The 21,209-nt window shown below is 43.2% G+C and overlaps 1 protein-coding gene across 1 annotated transcript in view; it reads right to left on the bottom strand.

The window, feature by feature from the left end:
- The window catches only part of VPS53 (VPS53 subunit of GARP complex), a 125,313-nt gene that overhangs the window by 11,373 nt on the left and 92,731 nt on the right, over positions 1–21,209 (bottom strand). Inside the window, exons 18-19 of the mRNA XM_061389534.1 lie at positions 11,895–12,043; positions 7,899–7,968 (exon numbers count right to left, since the gene is read on the bottom strand). Of these exons, the coding sequence (XP_061245518.1) occupies positions 7,899–7,968; positions 11,895–12,043 (219 nt within the window). The remainder of the gene's footprint in view (positions 1–7,898; positions 7,969–11,894; positions 12,044–21,209) is intronic.

The following is a 21,209-nucleotide window of genomic DNA, read 5'->3' as shown; positions in this document are numbered from 1 at the left end:
ACATCACACGGTATTATTAATTACAGTTACCATGCTGTACATTAGGTCCTTGGAACTTACTCACCTTAGAATTGAAAGTGTGTGCCCTCTGACCTCCATCTCTCCATTTCCTGCTTCCCCCAGCCCCTGGCAACTACCATTTGATTCTCTGTTTCTCTGAAATTGAGTTGTTTTTTTTTTTTTAAGATTCCACACAAGTGATATGTTAGAGATTTTTAAAAGGATATATTTAGAATATGAGTACTCTGTCAGTTACATATATTGCAAATATCATCCGCTACTCTGGCTTGTCTTTTGAGAAAAACAAGTCCTTAATTTGAAGTACTCCAAACAGTCTCTTATTTTACGATTAGTACTTTTAATGTTTTGTTAAGGGATCTCTGCCTAACCCATAGTCATAAAAATATTCTTTTATCTTCCAGAAGTTTTGTTGTCTTATCTTTCATTTTCAGAGCTATAATCCACCTGGAGTTGTTTTTTTTTTTTTTAAATTTGAGATAAATTCACCTTTTAAAAGCGTACTGTTCCATTCCAGACATCTCATCATGCCACAAATAAATTCCATGGCCATTAGCAATCGCATCTCTTTCCCTCCTCTCCTCCAGCCTTTACCAACCAGTAGTCTGTTTTCTGTCTTGCGGATTTGCCGGCTCTGGACATTCCATATAAATGGAATCATACGTTCTGTGACCTTTTGTCTATGATTCTTTCACTTAGCATAATGTTTTCAAGGCTCATCTATGTTGCAGCATGAGTAAGTACTTCATTTCTATTTACAACTGAATGATATTCCCTTGTAAGATTAAGCCACATTTTGTTTATCCATTCATCAACTTATGGGCATTTGAATTGTTTCTACTTTTTGGCTATTATGAAAAATGCCACTCTGAATATCTGTGTACAACGGTTACGTGACACACTTTTCCAGTTCTTCTGGGTTTCTATCTAGGAGTGGAATTGCTGGGTTATATGGTAACTCCATGCTTAACATTTTGAGAAACGGCTAAACTGTTTCCCCAAATGGTTGCAGCATTTTGGATTTCCACCAGCAGCATATGAGGGTTCTAATTTCTCCACATCCTCACTGGAACTGATTTGTTTTTTTGGAAACTGACTTTTGTATATGGTGTGTGGTTAGGGTCAAGATTAATTTTTTTCCGGGACTTCCAAAAACAGAAAAACATAAAACAGAAGTAGTACTGTAACAAGTTCAACAAAGACTTTAAAAATGGCCCACATCAAAAAATTCCTTACAAAAAATAAAGATTGATTTTTTTCCCATGTGGATATGCAATTACCCAGCACTGTTTACTGAGAAGACCATCCTCTCCCAACTGAATTACAGTGCTGCTTTTGCCATAAATCCAGTGTCTGTGTGCGTGTGGTCAATTTCTGAACGCCATTCCTTTCTGTTGGCCCGTTTGTCCCTGTGTGCTTAATTACTTTAGCATTAAAAGAAGCCCTGGTATCTTGAAGTTTAAATCCTCCAACTCCGTTCTCTTTCTCAAGAGTTATTTCAGCTATTTCTGGTCTTCTGCATTTCCATCCAACTTTTAGAATCCAATTATCAATTTACATTCACACCACAAGCACCCATCCCACCCCTGCTGGGATTTCACTCTATAACTTTGAAAGAATTGACATTTTAAAAATACTGAGTTCATGGGACTTCCCTAGAAGTCCAGTGGTTAAGACTGCTGCCAGTGCAGGGAGTATGGGTTCAATCCCTGGTTGGGGAACTAAGATCCCACATGTCATGCAGAATGACCAAAAAAAAAAAAAATTATTGAGTCTTTTAACATATGAACATGGACCTTCCTGTCATTTTAAAGATTTTTCCTTAATATATCTTAATATTGTGTCACTTTTTGTGTAGAAGACTCACACATTTTTAAAATACTTATTACCAGCTAGATTTTACTGTATATGGTTTCATTAAATTTTTTTAAAATTGTTTGTTGCTGGTATATACAAATATTGGAAATAATTTAAATACTGACCTTATATTGGCTCCCACCTACTAAATTTCTATTCTAATAGTCTGTCTATAGATTCTTCTGGATATTGTCAATCACAGTCATGTTCTCTGTAAAATGTGAAAAATGACAGCTTTGTTTCTTCCCGTCTAATTGTATACCTTTTATTTCTTTAACATTTTATTTTTTGCCTTATTTTCCTGGCCAGGACTTCAAGGGCAACGTGGGACAGAAATGTTGACAATAGACATCCTTGTCTTGTTCCTAATGTTAAGAGAAAAATCTTTGTATATTTGACGATTAAGCGTGATGTTTATGGCAATTTTTTCCCCCATTAACTGATTCACTTCATTCATGAGCTTGCTCAGTCCTCCCATCCCCAGGACCTTGATGATCCTGCCATGGGCATAAACCCCTGCGGAGCGTGGCTGTGCCTGTCTCTTTGCTCTGTGTGGCACAAAGGGAGGCCCCTTTTTGACTGAGTGATAGAGGAGGCTTTAAGTTCTCGGTGGACAGGATGGTCTCATAAAAGTCAAGATGGGCCAGAGCTGATGACACAGAGAAAGGTGAGCGGTTAACCAGGCAGTGAAGAGATTCAAAAAGCTCCTTAGAAATAGAGAAGGGCTGAACAAAAGGGAGAAAGCTCTACAGTGTGCACAGACACACAAGCACATTAAAAAAGGAGAAAGTTTAGCTCTTCTGAACACACATTCTATAATCAGAAAATGTAGAAGGAACTTACTTTAAGCACTAATTGAGTTTTGTGTCATTTCTCAAAATAAAATTTTATTGTGGATATCACTTAAGTGGGTATTATGTGAGGGTGGACCACTACATTTTTAAAACAAAAAATCTTGTTATTATGGAGAGTTTCAAGCATGTATGACATAAACAGAAGAATACAGTGAATCCTTATGCAGTCGGTTGTACTAACCAGAGACATTCTCACATGCTCATCTCAGTTCATCCATGCCTACAATACACTGGCTCTCAGCTTGGGGAGGGGGGTTCATCCTCCCACCCTCGGCTTAGATATCTGGCAATGTCTGGATGCATTTTTGGTTGTCAACATTGGCAGGGTACTACTGGCAACTAGTGGGTAGTGGTGAGGGATGGTGCCAAACATCTTATAATGCACAGGGCAGCCCCACAACAAAAAAGATTCTCTAGCCCCAAATGTCAATAGTGCAGAGGCTGAGAAACCCTGCTGCAACCACTCCCTGTCCCTCACTTAATTTTTCTGAGGTTAAATTTACATACAATGAAATGTACAATTTTTAACTGTACAGTTTTGACAAATGGATTTATCCATGCAGACCATCACATATGTTTCTGTATATACCCTTTTAAAATAAAATCAGCCTTAACACATTTTCTTCTATTCCTAGCTTGCTAAGGTTTTGTCGTTCTTTTAAAAAATGGTCATTTACATGTATTAAATTTTATTAGTACACTTTTCTCCCCCCAAAGGAGTGCTTAAAAACACCCTGGGTCCTTTTCCTGACACAACAGTGAGCTGCTTCCTCTGGTAAGTTTGTGCAAATGGATTCCATTTCCACTGTGTGCTCAGTCATACATACTGTGGCCAGAAGACTAATTAATGACCCTGCAAATCCCACAAGATTCTCTGAAAATCACAAACTAGCAAGAAGCATGACAAATACTGGTATGGTTCAGTTCCGCGTGCCCTTGCAATTGCTCAGGCAGACTCTGGGGCCCAAGGGGAAATAATTTACTTTATACAGTGATCAGGGAAAGAATCAAGAGCAGGAAAATGTCTCCTTTACCATTTTTGACACAAGTATTAAAATGCAATCTAAAATTAGGATCTAGTACCTTTGTGGCAAAGCAAAGGCAGACTCTGAGGTTAGGCCTCATCCTTGACTCTCACAGCTTTTGTTAAACTTGGATTACAGATTCTCTAAGATTTCTGACAGAATCTGTTTCATCAAGACTTTTTTTTTTTTTTAAGCAGAAGTTTTAACAATTTTTTTTTTAATGTGGACCATTTTCAAAGTCTTTATTGAATTTGTTATGATACTGCTTCTGTTTTATGTTTTGGTTTTTTGGCTGAGAAGCATGTGGGATCTTAGCTTCCCGACCAGGGACTGAACCCGTACCCCCTGCATTGGAAATTGAAGTCTTAATCACTGGACCACAAGGAAAGTCTCAGAATCTGTTTTAATCTATGAACTTCTCTCTGGTAACTTCCAGTTTCCTGTGGTTTTGCTGCTTGAGTGATCATGCCTCCAGCTCCATGACTGCATGGGCTTCTAAGCCCAGATACTCACGGCAAGCATGGACCCCAGCTAAACCTGAACTTCACGTGGGAATCTTCCAAGGGCCACGATGCCCTACAGTTCCTACTCATGGCCTCCCCACCCTTCACCCGAGGCAGGGCCTATTGAGATCTATGCTCCCCTGTCACACACTCATGTTTGTCTGGGGTCTGATAAAGTCAAGTGCCAGTTTCCAGATGGTTTTCTCATTCACATCTCAAAGCAGAATACTGGCCAAACTGATACTTTTCTGAAGATGCGGGCTTTTGGAGTCTGAGTTGATTATTTTAACATTCTTTTAAAGAAAGGAAAATCTGAGGAAAATAGATATGACATTGGATTCATGTGACGAGATGAAAATAGCATGGTTGCTGGGCACTAAATCAGCTTGCAAGGCCTGGGCAGGGCTGCAAACTCATGGAAACATGTTCCCAATGAGTCAACTCTGTTCCAGGGGCTTCATCAACTCTAGAGACTTGAGAGAATTAGTTTCTAGAGACCAGAAACAGATGCAAAGCTTCTCCTGGACACACTAAGAGCAACCACTCTACGTCCTCTCTCATCACACACAGCAGTGAGGTGAACAGAGGGTCCCCGGTGAACATGTGCTCACGAAGTTGGACGTGCTGGGGCATTATTATTCTGCTGCTTCCCGAGGAGAAGGTTCATTCTGTGCTTATGACGTGCAAGAGGCAAGAATTTCCAAACACTGAAACTCTACACTCAGATGCAGTTGGTCAGTGTCTGAATCCACACAACCTCCCAGGACGTTTGCTGAAACAATGCTTCTGACTCTGCTAAGCTGGTCAGCCAGACAGCCCACGTCAAGCATTGACTAGATGTTTCCATGTGAGAAGACAGGCGCTGACAGAGAAACAAACTATTAATAGTAAGAGCTGGCATTTGCTGAGGGCTTCCCATGTGCCTGATGTTGGGTCAAGCGCTTCAGTGCATTGTTGTTATTCAGTCACTAAGCTGTGTCTGACTCTTTGTGACCCCATGAACTGCAGCAGGCCAGGCTTCCCTGTCCTTCACTATCTCCTAGAGTTTGCTCAAACTCATATCCATTGAGTCAGTGATGCCATCCAACCATCTCATTCTCTGTTGTTCCTTTCTCCTCCTGCTCTCAGTCCTTCCCAGCATCAGGACCTTTTCCAATGAGTCGGCTTTCTGCATCAGGTGGCCAAGTATTAGAGCTTTAGCATCAGTCCTTGCAATGAATATTCAGGGTTGATTTCCTTTAGGATTGACTGGTTTGATCTCCTTGTTGATCTTCTTCAGCACATTATCTTGTTTAATCCTCACAACTACCCTGTGAGGTGGTACTGTGATTATCCCAATTTTATAGATGAGGAAACTAAAGCCCTTGAAGGGTAAGTAATTTGACTAAGGACAAACAGCTGCTGGCTGGCAGAGACAGGATTCAGCATCAGACCTTAGTGATTCTGGAGCCCATAACCTTAAGGCTCACACCTACTGCCTTGGTATAGTGTAGGAAGGCCACTCACTTACAAAAAGATTATAGAACCAACAGCACTTATGAGATTCAAGAGCCTCTGGCTTTGATACTTTCTGATGGACCCATGATGCACCAGGGCACATGCTGACCTGCCACCCTCCTGAGGCCTGACTCGGACCAGCACGGCCAAGGGCCCAGGGTTGGGGCAAGTTATGGAGCTAGGAGAGCTGAGCCACCACCCAGTCAACTAATCCAGTGGAAGAGCAGGAGTTATGGAAATGCCTTGAATTATATATTCTCCTTACTTAAAAATGTAGTTCTTTCAAATACAGAAAGCAACTGAAATCAGTTCAGTATTGCTGAATTAAGGTCTACAGAGGATTTATTTTAATGAATATAAAGGGATCATACATGATCAGTACATGAACAGCTCACATCTAAGTAAGTGTTTTTAAATAATTAGGGGCTGGGGGACCATACTCAATATTTTGTAATAACTTCTAAGGGAAAAGAATCTGAAAAAGAATAGATATATGTATACATATAACTGAATCATTTTGCTGTACACTTAAACTAATACCACATTGTCAATCAACTGTACTTCAATTAAAAACAAAGAACAACTAAACCTTCAAAAATAATGAGAATAAAGGCAAACTGAGCCTTGTGTTTACATTTGTATGAAGATTAAGGAGCTACAATTAAATGGCTCGAACAATTATAAACAAACAGAAAATGAATTAGGGGCTGAATATTATTGTTTGTTTTTAAAGGAGCTTAAACTGTTCTCCAAACTCAAGCTGTTCAAATTACAGAGTGTGAACAGGTGGTCTCTGAGCAGAGGCAACTGCCATGGCACCCAACTCAACTCAGCAGTGCTGAGGCAACACCATCTATGTAGACAGGTCTTGAGGCATAGAATTCAAGTGAGCAGGGTTGGGCTGATGGAGGAAGACTTGCTGGGTGAGGTGAACAGAGCTTCTCTGTACCAAAAAGATGAGCCTGTCTTTGCTTGCTGCTCCTAGGCAGTCTCTGCCCCAGCCACTAGGACCCCAAATAATCAAGAGCCATTGTGGCTCCCTCTGCCCAGATGCTTTTCTCCTAGTCCTCCTGCAGCCCCAACTCTCAGAGGTGCCTCTTCCAACCATCCAATCTAAAGCCACTACTCCTCTTAGAACAGAGAATATACAGAATATAAATATGTAAAGAATCTGCCTTGCAATATGCTTCCCTGGTGGCTCAGACAGTAAAGAATCTGCCTGCAATGCGGGAGACCTACGTTTGATCCCTGGGTTGGGAAGATTCCCTGGAGAAGGAATGGCTACTCACTCCAGTATTCTTGCCTGCAGAATTCCCTGGACAGAGGAGCCTGAAGGGCTACAGTCCATGGGGTCGCAAAGAGTCGGACACAACCGAGCGACTAAAACACTTTCACTTTGCAATGCATGAACGTGGATTTGATTCCTGGTTGGGGAACTAAGATCCCACGTGCTGTGGAGAAACTCAGCCCACATGCCACAGCTACTTAAACCTGCGCACTGCAACTAGAGAGTCAGACTACTGCAACACAAAGATTCCATGTGATACAGGGAAAATTCCATGTGCTGCAACTAAGACCTGAAGCAGCCAAATGAATGAATGAATAAATATTTTAAAAGAGTACATCTCTATAAAAATATGACTGGAAAATTCCATAGACAGTGAAGCCTGGTAGGCTACAGTTCATGGGGCTGCAAAGAGTTGGACATGACTGAGCGGCTGAGCACACGGCACATAAATACGTAAAGAATATAATGAATATCATGCTCCTAAGGTATTCTTTAATATAACCTAGCTTTATACCCTGCATACTGAGGTAAAAATGATCTTCTGACTTATTTGTTACTTGTATGTTATCTGTCTCTTCTTACTAGAGTGTAAACATCATGAAGGGGAGGTCTTGTCTGCCTGTTCACTGTGGTATGCCCTGTCCCTAAAATAAGGCCCAGGTACCAGGGGGTGTGCTCAATGGAAAAAAAGCTTTAAATAAATGGATGAATGAATTCAGCTGCCAGATCATCATTCTGTCCTCAAACAGGGGAAACCGGTGGTTTTACTTTGACCTAGTACCTCTGGACTAGGAAGATACGTGGTCTGACCCACAGTGAAAGCGAGGGGAACAGCCCTATACCAGCTTCATCTCACCTGTTCTGCCCCCACCATGCTGATTGGCTTGCACTTGAAGAGGTGGGTGATGAACTTGGGAATGAAGGAGCTGTGGATAAAAAAGAAGTGACAGATGAGGTTCATTTTCTCTTTGGTAAAGAACTGCAAAAACTTTTCTTTTTTTTAAATTCCTATACTTCCTTCTAAAGAAAATGGAGAATTAAAGTAGATATTCTTATGTCCTACCAGCATGCACTCTTTTTTTTCCCCCCTAATGAAAGCCCTGGTTTTATTTAGGTAAATCTGGCCTTGGGATGCTGGGGAAAAGCTGATTCCTCCTAAACAACAGAGGTGGATTCTAATTAGCCTCAGCCAGGCAGAGCCTGGGGTTCCTTGGGTGACTGCTGCTGATGCTGACAATTCGAGGACATGATCCAAGCCAGGGGGAGGGAAGGACTTCACTGCACAGCGGGGGCAGGACTCTCTTCTTTTTTAGCCTGTTTGTGTGTTTGGATTTAACATCTAGAGCTGTCATTTTCCCACTGTTCTAAGGATGAAGCCAGGCCCAAGGAGAGCAGGGTCAGTAAAGAACCTAGGTCCTCAGTAACATTGCTGAACCACTGCATCTTGGGATCTGTCCCATCTCCAGACTTCAGTTATATGAAATAAAAAATTCACTGTTTAAGTCAGTTTGAGTCATGCCTTCTATGACGAGTAGCTGAAAACATCCTAATGGATGTGACAACCAAAGATACATGAGGTGGTTATGGGATCTTAAATGCGAAAATAGGAAATAATTGCTAAGGGAGTAACTGTCAGATCAGAGAACAAAATACACAATCTCCAAAAAATTTACTGGGGACTGAAGGGCAACCTGGGCCAGGTGAACTGATGATGCTCATCTGGGGAAAGGGAGAATATAATTTTAACAGGTCAGGAGGGTTTTTTTAAAGAAAATCCTGCAGAGCCCTGAGTAGGGAAGGCTGAGTTGTATTGCTGCTGAACAGAAGGCATGGGAACCAGAAATGCCTAAAATCAGGCCAGATTCGAAGACCAGGAGAACACAGGGCCCATGGCTGAAAGCAAGATTTGGAGGCTGAGGTAAAGGCTGGCCAGCCTCCCCATCTCCTCACTTGACAAGCTGCTCTCAGACTCATGCCCGCCATCCTCTTTGCTCTCTCCACATTTTTTCCAGAAGGTTTGTGCCACTCTGATATCCAGAGACCTACTGGAGAGCCCACTGGCATGGCACTGGCACCTCCACCCCCACACATCCAAGACTCTGCCCTACCCTGGATCCAGGCTCCGAGACTAGATCTCGTCTGTGCAGGCATTCAAGTCAGAAGCCACAGACTTGCCCTCAACCACAAAATCCAGTAAGCTCTCAGTTCTTCCCTCAACACCCACACCCACCCTTCCTGACCGTCCTCGGCTGCTGCGCTTCTCCTTCTCACTAGAGCTCTCTCAGTTGTTTCCTAGCTGGTCTCCCAGCCTTCAGCCTCATCATTTCTAATCCATCAGCCGTTAATGGGATTTATTTCAGATGCAAATATGAGCAGGACCCTCCTCTGATCACAACTCTTGCAGACAGACCTTCCTCGACTGTCTAGCCCCATGCAGATCCTACGACTCTAGGCAATCTGAATCCTCCGTGCCTCTGCTCACACTGCTCCCTCTGCCCGGAATGCCTCCCCACCGCCTTGTGGGTCAGGACACACACATATCTCCCGGACTCTGCTCAAGGACAGCTTTCCTGTGAAGCCTCTCCTCAGTCCCCTCCACCATACTCTGCAGAGTCCACAGACCTCCAACCTAATAAATAACCTACTCGGTTATACTTATTTGCTGACATGTCTATTTCCTTCCACTTGACCGTAAGGCAAATGAAGCCAGGGACCACGTGTACTTAGTCAAAGCACTGAATTCTGCAGCTGGAATACAGTGGGTGCTCAAGTGGCTGCATGCTGAATGAACAATAAATAATAATGGCAGCAGCTAATACTTTTTAAATGTCGGCTTGGTACCAGGACTTTACCAGGAAGTTTATATGACTTCTCATTTTTTTTCCTCCCAATCACTATTAAGAGATCTGTCTCATCATCCCCATTACTGAATGGAGGAGAATCCACTGAGTGGATGAGGGAAGTCACTTGTGGTTCAAACAGTAGTTTCTACCAGGGGGCTGATCTTGATGTCTAAATAACAGAGACTGTTGTTGCTTCAGAGACCAATAGTGAGATAAAAAAGTTAGAGGGAAAGAAATGTCAGCCCCAGAGATCAGATCTAGGGGAAGGCCAGCTAACTGATCAGGAGGCAGTGAGAACAAAGGACTACGTGGCATGGATTCTTCCTGCTCTCAACTGGAGTCAGGCCAAAAAGTACCATGAGACTGAACTACAGCTAACTGCAACGGCACACAGTTTATAACCTAAGTTACTTCAAACTAAGTAGGTTTTGATCATGTGCTTCATCTGGCTCTGTGTGCTGGACTATAGGAGGAGGGGTGGGGAAAGCATAAGGATCAGGGACACGTCTTTGGGGGAAGAGTTCCAGCAACGTGAGGTGTAACTGCAAGGGGCTCCTCCAGACCCTCGCAGTGGTGGCAGTGACTGCTCTTGGCTGAAGAAGAGTCTTCTCACAGCCCCCACCTGAAGGTTCTGGTCTTCAGCTGGGATTTTACAGTGATGAGAGGGTACCATGGATTAAATGAAGGATCCACTTTCTAGATTACAGGTTAAACTTTTCCAGATGTGAGAGATGGCATCCTATGCCCAGCTCCCCCAGCATGGGCTTAATGAGAGAGCCAAGGGCACTGAGAGAAGGTGAACTGGTGCTGGGACTAGTGAAGTAAACACACCCCTTCCTCGGTTTAACATCAGCTCCATCAGGTTCCTGTGCAACAGCACTGGAGATTCTTGGCTACAGTAAATTTTTATAGAGACGCTGTTCCTACTGGGAGTTATGGGGAGTGTCACAGTGTGATTTATCAGCAGGGCTTTTAACCTGCGCTAATGAGCACCCAAAGAGTGGAAGGGATGTCAGCTCCCGGCCCATCTGCTGTCCTGCACACATTAATGCCTTCCGGGAGGGTCCACTCAGGCCTTTCCTGACACTCTGGGAACTAAAACTCAGGCCACAGCCACTCCGTAACTGCTACTCTTTAGGGGCTTGTGTGTGAGGGGGAAGGAAAGCCTTAATTGAACACAAACTGGGAGAGATCTGGGGAAGACAGAAACTTGGAGCCCTAAACTGTCCTCAGGGACCTGGATGAGAATAACCTCACTTCAGTAGCTTGGACGGGGCCGTTCTTCCCAAAGCCCTTCCCTGCGAAGTCTGCCAAAATGCTTGTTTGATAATTGGTCCGAGGAGGCACTGACCCTCCATGGTGTCCGGCCTTGGGGGAAACGGTGCTACGGCCAGATGCTGACTGGCAAAGGACCAAAACATCTCCCTGCTTTACAACAACAAGCCAGAAGCATCCGCACAGGAGGACGGGGCAGGAGACACGCAGGCAGTGTTCACTCCACCTACTTGGCAATGGACTGGTTCCCTGACTTGCTCTTCCTGATTTCTAGTACCTTCCCTAGACTCACGGGTGTCCACAAGTGGATATACTCTGGTAGCCACAGTAATAAGCGCTATGGGTGAGGAGGAAGAGAAGGCTCAAGAGGAACAGAACTCACGGTTCCCATCCTCAAGAAGCTTATTATCCAGTCAGTGAGACAAAATACATACATGAAGTTGCTGGAAAATAATTTTAATTATCCAAACTTGGGGGGAGGCAGGGGTACCAGAATGTCCACGTAGTTCAAATGACAGAAGCCCCCTGACTCCTTTCTGCCTCTCTTGAGGGGGTGGATGGTTGTACTGCTGTTACTGTGATTTACCACATTAAGTAGCAAATTTAGTGTGATTAGTATGCTTCTCTAGGGTACAAAAAAACTATTTGGATGGTGGGGACACCTGGATCGGGTGCATGCTGGTGGTCAGCACGGCATTCCGAACCATCCAGTGATGCAGGTGTTCAGGACTTACTTTGCAAATTTAATGCAGAACTGCGTGAAGTATTTCCGCGTGGAGGCCAGGTTGTCACGGATGATGGGGACGTTCTGTTTAATGTGAAGGATGACCGACGTGACGTAGGGGCTCTGGTCACCAACGTGCTCCACGTTCTGCCACTGCATCTGAAAATGGAGACAAGGTGGGACAAGTCTTCAGAGCCTGTGCAGGAGGACAGCGCTACCCATTACTGGGGAAGGTGAGGGGACAGGTGTATAATCTAGTGTTTCACAGTTTTTAAAACTTGAAGTATAGTTGATTTACAGTGCTGGGTTAGTTTCTAAATGATTTTAAAAGGTGATGCTCCACTTATATTCATTATAAAATACTGGCCATATTCTCTGTGTTGTACAATATATCCTTGTGGCTTATTTTCTCTGCTTTCTTTGGTAGCTTATTTCTTCTACTTTTCTATCTAACTGAAAATTTCCATAATCAAACATTAGACTCTTACTCCAAGAGCCTTTGAGATTATGTGGGATTTTAATCAAGAGAAAGGAAAGAGCATCTCTGTAAATATGAGGGGCAGGTCAGAGGTTAAGACAGTGCTGTGGGGAACAGGGCAGGGGCTGTGTGGATGGCAGGTTTGGGGCATCACTGGCCTCTGACCAGGCAGGCTGTGAACAAAATCAAGAGGCCTGAGACTTCCCTGGGGGTCCAGTGGTTAAGAATCCACCTTGCAATGCAGGGGACTTGGGTTCGATCCCTGGTTGGGGAACTAAGATCCTGCAAGCTATGGAGCCACTAAGCGTGTGCACAACGGAAGATCCTGCAGGACATGATGAAGATCCTGGGTGTTGCAACTAAGACTGGACGCAGCCAAATAAATAAACATATTAAAAACAAAATAAAAAAACGAGAGACCTGCTGGGCTCCAGTTCTCACAACCTGAGGTCAGTTAGGGGAAATGAAAAACAAGCACAATAAAATGGAAAAAGCAGCAGAGGTGTGCTCTCCCCACCACCACCTCACCCGGAAACACTGGAGAAGAGGGGTGGCACCAGCCCCCAGCCTGCTTCACACCACCGGCCAGGACTGAGATGGGGTTCTGCAGGGTCAGCCTCTCAGAAAGGAGCTGGGCTGCCTGTTAAAAAGATCCTGAGCCGTACACAAACTGTATAATATGTTCATAGAAGGAAGGCAGACTTTCTGAGGCCTTGATGTCTCTGGCAAGAAAATACTATTTTTACAGAGCTCCTGGGAAAAGGAAAAATTCAATCCTGAGAGAATGTGTTTCAAAGAATCATATTGTATACATGGATGATCCCCCAGCTCCTGGGAAGCTCAAATGACTCTATGTTTTGTCCTAATGTTTCTTCACATCAACAGGTATTTATGGCCTAAAAGCTTTGGGTCTGTGTAAGCATGGAACCATGCAAAAGCTGGAAGGCACCTCCATCTTCATTTTACAGATAAGAAAACCAAGGCCCAGATACATGAAGTCTATGTAAGCTTTCATAATAGGCTCCAGAAAGAAAAGGGCCTCTAATTTTTTTACTGGACGAAAAAAATAAAAGCAAAGGACGCAGAGATGGTAGAAAAGTCTAATATGAACTGACTTTATATTCTAATGCTTTGGCTACTTCTAATGTTTTCCTTATCCTCTTCTGTTTCAAGAGACTTCTTTTCCCACCTGATATTAAAGATGTGACCCATTCAAACAATGAACATCCTAGGGGGCCTTATATGAGCTCACAGGCTGAGGCCAGAATTGGCAGGTGCTGTTACCATCTACACTTCATCTTCCACTCCCAGCTTGTCAGCGGCTCCACGGCAGAAGGCCCCAGGGGAACAAAACGCACAGTGAACTCCGCCCTCCATCGAGTGCAAAGCTCATCCATAGTAATGACTGCTCTTTTCCAAGCTGGCAGCAGTTGACGTTTCAACAGCTTGAAAAGTTCGTAAACAATTATCTAAGCACGATGGTTCTCCATTGACAGAAGACAACCACAGTCGGTGGTGGTGACATGCCCTGTCATCGGTTACAAGCAACTCTGGGCAAGACGGAGCTCGCGGCGTGAGAGTTCAAGTTCCCGCTGGAGAGCTGCCTCCTCTTGACCACCACTGGCCATGTTAGAATGCGTCCACACTGGGAAATCTAGGTGAAAGATCCAATTTTCCTGAATACTTAGGCCATTTCGAACTCCATCGGTCAAGATAAATGAAGTACTAACAAAAGTCAAATGGATTCATGAGTTTAAATTTAAGTCAACCCAGGACTTCCCTGGAGGTCTAGTGGTTAAGACTGTGTTTTCACTTCGAGGGACAGGGGTTGATCCCTGGTTGGGGAACAGAGATCCTACATGCCACTTAGTGTGGCCAAAAATTAACAAAAATTAAAAAAAAAAAAAAAAGCCAGCTTTGTGGAATAAGAAAAGAATTTAAAGTACTGGAAAACAATAAAAGTTGACATTGTTCAGACTATTCTCTAAAAAATGAGCAAAATACAGCCAGCAGTGGTACAGTCCAGCCACAGCCTCGGATGGATGCTCTGCCATCTTTCCCCTTGATGACTTAGGGTTTGGGTTGTAACTCGAATGTGCCAATGTACCTACGTCAGGACCTACTGTGTGCAGGTCATTTGGCCTGGCATTTGGCACACATCATCTCCTTTGCTATTCCGACATGATCTTACAGTAAGATCTTGTCTTACTGACAAGGAGACTGAAAAGGCTCAAAGAGAAGAGGCCCAAAGTCACTCAGCTGATCAATGGCAGAGTAGAGGCAGCCCAAGCCCATCTTAAACCCAAGCACTACACTGGGCTGCTTCCTAGACACGTGTTAATTATTTCAAACAAACAGAAAACAGTACTTAACTCAGCTTTAGTTCAAGGGGAGCCCAGTTTCTCACGGAGAAGCTAATGAAATACACAGTGATCAAGGGACATAAAACAGTAGCTTGCACTGGAAGAACAAACATCCTGAAAAGCCATTAGTGGAAATCAGACTCCAACTTTTCCAGGTGAACTTTGCATCTGACCTTTAGAGCTTCATACTTCATAGAACTCCATACTTCACGGTTTTTCTTCTGCGCTTTTTGTTTAGAAGGTGGGGTGGGGTTGAATACCATTGGTGCTATTTGAACAAGAACAAGTTTGCAAAAGAAGCAGTAACCAAGATGTAGGATTGATAAAAACAGCAAGCAAGGAAATGATCCATTTACAACACCAGAGTCCCAGGGACCCCACACAGCCTCAGGGGGAGGCTGTGGGGCTCAGGGCATTGCCAGTCCCGGTGGTTTTTGGTGCCTGTGGAAAGAGAGTGTGCTGGCCCCTCACAGGGAAGGCTGGGGAGATGCCCAGAGCAGTAGAGACCTCTGACTCACCCACTGATCAGAGGACGGGGCTCCATGCTAGTTGACTACGGCATGTGTGTTTCTCCATGGCTATGTGAAACGTGCACAGAGGTCTCCTGAGAAATTAATTTTCCTCAACCGAGAATTCAGATTCATATTCATCTTATTCATATATTCATATATCTTATTCATATATTCAATATATTCACATATTCATATTCATCATATTCATATTCATCAAATTCATATTCATCTTATCTCAGAACTAAAGCTGTACAGAGCAGACTCAGACCTGTGGAGTCTGGGAACATCGCAGGCGATCAGAGTCTAGTGTTACGGGCAAGGCTGCTGGGATGTTGGCCCCAGGCACGCGCACAAGCACACGCTCACACCTCATGTCTGTCCAGGCTACTTTTACTCACACAACAAGCGTGTGCTGTTTTTAGGCACCTTCCCCAAGTATAGCACTCAACTAAGTACTGTGTGGGGAACAAAAAAGAGGAAGGAACATTCTACCGAGCACCTACTATGTACTAAGTACCATGATCGACATTTTCCTGTGAACCTACTGCTTATGACGATTATGCAGTGAAAGAGGTATTCTTATTCCTGCTTCATGGATGATAAGACAGATGTGAGGACAATCAGGGACTGGCCTAACGAACTGATAAGTCTGCAGGGATGAGATCTACACATTGGTCTGACTAACTCCAAAGTCCCTGTTTCTTTCCACTTTATCATGCTGCTTTCCAAAATAAGTGTTACCACCTGAAATGAAGTTGAAATTAACTAAGGAAATTTGGGGCAAGCAAAATCTGTGTACAGATGAGCTTGTCCAAAGTAGAGGATGTGGTGGTGGTGATGGTGGTGCAGAAGAAAAGGAAAGGATAACTCTTCTCACTTCTTTGCTCAGGGATACACATTCCTTAACTCTGGGAGGAAAACCAGTAAGATCCAGGATAGAAAGTGGAGCAATAAAGGCTTTAAGTAGATTTTTTTTTTTTTTTAATTCACTGCTGGGCCAATGGGAAGGTGAATTTGTACAAGCTTTCTTACAGGTGATTTGAAAATATCAAAAAAGTTTTGCATTTTACATAGTTTTAAATCTCTGCAACTCCTTTATGGCAACTCATTTGAAGATAATAATTATGAATGCTCAGAAAACACACACCCACACAAAGTTGTCCATTGCTGGACTATTTATAAATGTGAAAAACCGGAAATAGCCTAACATCCATCAAAAGTGAAATGATCACATACATGTCGGGGCAACAGACGACAGTACTTCAGATGAGGCGATCTGGAGTCGCCAGTCATGAGTCCTAATATTGTTTGTGCAACGAGCTAAATGCATGACCTGGGCAAGTGACCAAACTCTCTGAGCCTCAGTTTTCTCAGCCATAAAACTGGGATGATGATAACCTCTATAATCTATACAGTTAATGAAAAACAGTATATGGGATGCTCTTACACAGTGTTTGGCATGTATTACTTCCATGGTAAATGTTAACTACTGTTACAAGTTCAATAGTAAATACTCTGTACTATGGAGTACTAAGCAATCACTAAAAAATACCACAGATTCAGCTCAAAAGGCACAGAAAACTATTAAAACCTGCAAAATGAGAAAAAGAGGTTATATATTATGTAAAGCATAAGCTTGCTTATTTAAAAATAAATGCATAGGGTTTTCCTGGTGGCTCAGTGGTAAAGAATCCGCTTGCCAATGCAGGAGACATGGGTTTGAACCCTGGTCTGGCAAGACCCTACATGCTGCAGAGCAACTAAGCCCATGCATCACAACTACTGAACCTGTGCTCTAGAGTCCAGAAACCTCAACTACTGAGCCCAGGCTCTGAATTACTGCCCTAGAGCCTGTGCTCCACAAGAGAAGCCACCACAATGAAAAGCCCTCACACCGTAAATAAAGAAAAGCCTGCATAGCAATGAGGACCCAGCACAGCCAAAAATGAAGATAAATAAAGAAAATATAGGCATAAGAAGAAAGACTGAAATATGTTTGTTAATTGGAATTATGGGTGGTTTAAATTTTCTTCTTTTTAAAAATCTGTAATTTTCTATAATGAAGCTAATTTGCTTTGGTCATTAAAAAAAAATCTTTTATGAAGAAAGATGTGCCTTGATTATAGGTGGTAGATGGAAATGAGGATTTCCTAACCATGGAGCCCTGTGAGCCTCCTGAAACAGATCTACATTTTAATAACTGAGGGAAATGAGAACAGATTTGAGGACGGTTCTGGCTATTTTGAAATGTCTTTGGGGAATAGTAAGGCGGCCTCCTAAATGAGTACATGTTCACGATCTTGAAATCTAACAGAAATTACTTGCCAGACTGTAAGGAAATTTAATTTGTTCAGTTTCTTCTTTCTTTTTTTTTTTCCTCCCTTAAAACTACCATTAATGGGCTAAAAGCTAAATCTGTTTGATTCTGGACAGAGACTTAGATTCTTTCAACCTAGGGATGTGAGTAGCCCTAGGAAAAAGAACAGAGTGAGGAGGACCATGGGACAAATGGTTCCCTTTAAGGAAGCAAGAGATTAAAAAAAAAAAAAATCCTACTTGTAAGGCCACACTCAGGCATACTTTTTTTTTTTTTTTTTAGGAAACTTGAATTGCTTTCTTTAGCTTCCAATTTCTAGGAGGCTCAAGAATTACAATTATTCTGGACAACAAAAGGAAGTAAGACTGTGCTCACTGACCTTTTCCTGCCACATTCATTCTGTAGGATGGCAATCTTATTGTTGCCCTTTCTGTTACACAACATGTACACATCAGGGGTTAAAAGTTACAATACCTTCCACGACTGAGTACCACTTTCTGTGACTGAACAGGCAAAGAAATTACACTGAACATCAGCATCTGTCAGAGACATATGAATTCTTAAGAATTCACAGAAATTACATTTAAAAGACAGAACTCTTCATATGGTTTCCACCAAAGCACTCCAAACAACTTCCTTTTCAAGAATCAGGAGACTCGGTTTTATTTTTGGCTTTACTGTTATAAAGCTCTATGGCCTTGGACTTATTATGAAAAAGAAAACCAAGTAACACACATGCCAGAATGATAATTCGTTAGTTTTCTGGAGAAACGTGCAGAGCAGGCTGCAATACTTGGGTTGGCTGCTCAACCTGTTTTCTTCCCTATAGGAAAGTCATGGTGTCAGGTTGAGAAAAGCTGAAGACCAGTATCTAACAGGATGCTTCTGAATGCTTGAGGAGCTCATGCTCAAGTAAGCGTGAAAACACGCTCATGTGAACCCACCAGGACCGAGCACACACTGTCGTCACTCTTCTGTTTTTAGACAAATTACGTGGGCTGATTTTTGCCTCAGTTTCCACATATGCCAAAAGACTAACTTACTCTGTAAGTGTGGTGTGTTACTGCACAGAGACCTGAGTCTGAATCCTGGCTCTGCTGCATTTTAACTAAGAGATCTGATGAGTTTCCATTCCCATATCTGTGAAACTGAGAAGGAACTAACACAGGAACCTTATATATTTGTCAGAATTAAACGCGGTTAACACCTTTGGGTGCTGATTCCTGGTAAAGCGCTCTGTAAACAGCAATTTACTAATCATCTCACGGAGCTCGTCTGAGAAAATAATGCAATTTGGGAGGGGAAAGCGGTCTGAAGGGTAATTTTGACATAACATCAAAAACACTACCTCAAGGTTACACAGGTTCAGAGAAACCACTAAAGTTTGCTTGTATTGTGCTTCCTCCTTGTGGGTTTGGCCCGTTTAAAGCCATTCCTGTGGATTTTCTACCAAATTTGCCCCTCTGTGTTCTTCTCTCTTTCACTAGCAGCAGTGTTCTTGCCCACAGCTGGGGAGCAAATAGCTACATGTGGGGATTTCCTATTTCCAACTTCAATCTGCTCCAGGATGCTACTTGGTGAAGTAAGAATCCTGGCTATTAAGTACCACTGGGGATCGTCACCTCATCCTCAATAGCACCTGGATGTGCCTGAAGGCTTCAAGGCTTCTATGATCCTGCCACTTCCAATAAAGATGCCTGAGTCTCCTACTGTCTGCCAGCTCTACCCAGCTAAATCTGGTCAGTAGAGTTACCACCTTTGTCTTATCTGGTCACCATTCTTTGGTGAAGTGAGTGTCTATAAACTTTTGTTCTTTCTGCTTTCTTTACCTGCAAAGTCACTCTAGGAGTACTACTGTTAAGCAAGTACTGTGGTGTGCTGGGGAGATCAAAAAATGAAGATACAGCCCTCAAGTTGTTGTTCACAGCTTAACAGGGGAGACAGAGATAGAAAAAATAATTGTACAACAAAGTAGAGACTTAATATAAGTGCCATGGTGTCTTGAGGGAGAAAGATACTCTGGATCAGACAAACAACAGTGAGCCTGCAAGACACTCAAAATAGCAAAAACAATCTTGAAAGAAAAAGAACTAAGTTGGGAGACTCATACTTCCTGATTTTAGAACTTACTAGAAATCTACACTCATCAGACAGTGTGGCCCTAGCATGAGAAAAGACACATAGATCAACGGAATAGAACTGAGAGTCCAAAAATAAACCCACGTACTCATGGTGAACTGATGGCATCACCAACTCAGACAGACACAAGTTTGAGCAAACGCCGGGAGGATGGTGAAGGACAGGGAAGCCTGGCGTGCTGCAGTCCCTGGGGTCACAAAGAGTTGGACCCGACTGAGCGACTGAACAGCAACAACAACAAGCACCTTGGAATAAAGTGCACGACTTTCCCAGCCTTGCTCTGGGTAGAGTCTGAATTGAACTCTTCAACTAGCAGCAAAAATGATGGAATTACAGACAAGAATAAACGTGATCACAAAAGTTTTTAAAAAATCCTTGAAGAAACTACACAGAACAGAGTGCAGGCACAAATCGCAGGGTATTTGTTGAATCGGTTTGTGACCACTTGGCTTGTTTATATCTGGTCATTTTCATCACATGGATTTCATTTTGCTAGAACTCCAGAAGATTCAGACACAGAGTAATGGCCTCCCAGCTGCTGCGTTCCCACGTCTGTGGTTTTCCTGTGATATAAACAAAAGATTCTGGAGGTATGGTCTCTGTGAGTGTTTGCTGGTGTGGGTCTGGGGGAGAGATGGGTGGTGGGGGCAGTTTGCAGGAAACCCACCTAATGGAATGACAGTTCACATAAGCAACACCTGGAGCATTAAGGCCCCTCCAACTGCTATTTTACTAAAAAGACAAAAAAACCCACAAAAAACCCAATTCGGTCTTCCTTTGGTAAATGTAGACATTCTTTCCCCAGCTGCCTTCTGACCTAAGCTGTGTGGCGGGCAGGAGAGGAGGCAGCTGGAGCAGATCATGCTCAGGATGTCGGGAACGTTCACCGGCAGTGAGAGGATAATCAGAGCCTGCAGAATCAATCCTCAGAGTCACGTCTCTCTAAGAAAATGAGTGAGCCTCAGTTTGCCTGCTCCGAGTCTTCTGCTTGTAAATACTCGGATGCTGGAAATACACATTCACCTCTGACTGGTGAAAGGATCAGCCTTTTGAAAGGAAACTCTGTGACACTGGCTACTCAGGACTCCCCACTGAGCATCATTAAAAACCCCTGAAGCTTAAGTTTGGGTATTAACCTCTCTTTTTCTTAAATATTTACAATCTACTACAAAACCAAATTCAGACCGAGTGTCTCGCTTACACAACCTTGTGACATGGCCACTCCTCCTGACCACAGGGAACGAGGGCTAACGTTTGTTGGCCAGTCTCCATTCTCACAACGCTCTGGGAGGCAGAGCCCCCTGTTTCACATACCGATGAGGTAACCTGCGCCCAGAGAGGTTGTTATTTGCTCAACACGCCCAAAGGAAAAATGAGGAGTTAGGTTTGTCTGACTCAAAGCCAGTGTTCTTTCCATTGTACTCTGCTACTGGCCAGTAGGCCCCTGAGAAGTTCTTTCTGCAGAATTTGTAAGAATGCTACAAAAGTCTATGACTCTAGAATAGGCACTGGAAAC

This window comes from Bos javanicus, chromosome 19 (genome assembly GCF_032452875.1).
Source record: "Bos javanicus breed banteng chromosome 19, ARS-OSU_banteng_1.0, whole genome shotgun sequence".
Taxonomy (NCBI): Eukaryota; Metazoa; Chordata; class Mammalia; order Artiodactyla; family Bovidae; genus Bos; species Bos javanicus.
The sequence above is the reverse complement of the archived record's forward strand: the minus strand, read 5'-3'. Positions and strand labels throughout refer to the sequence as shown.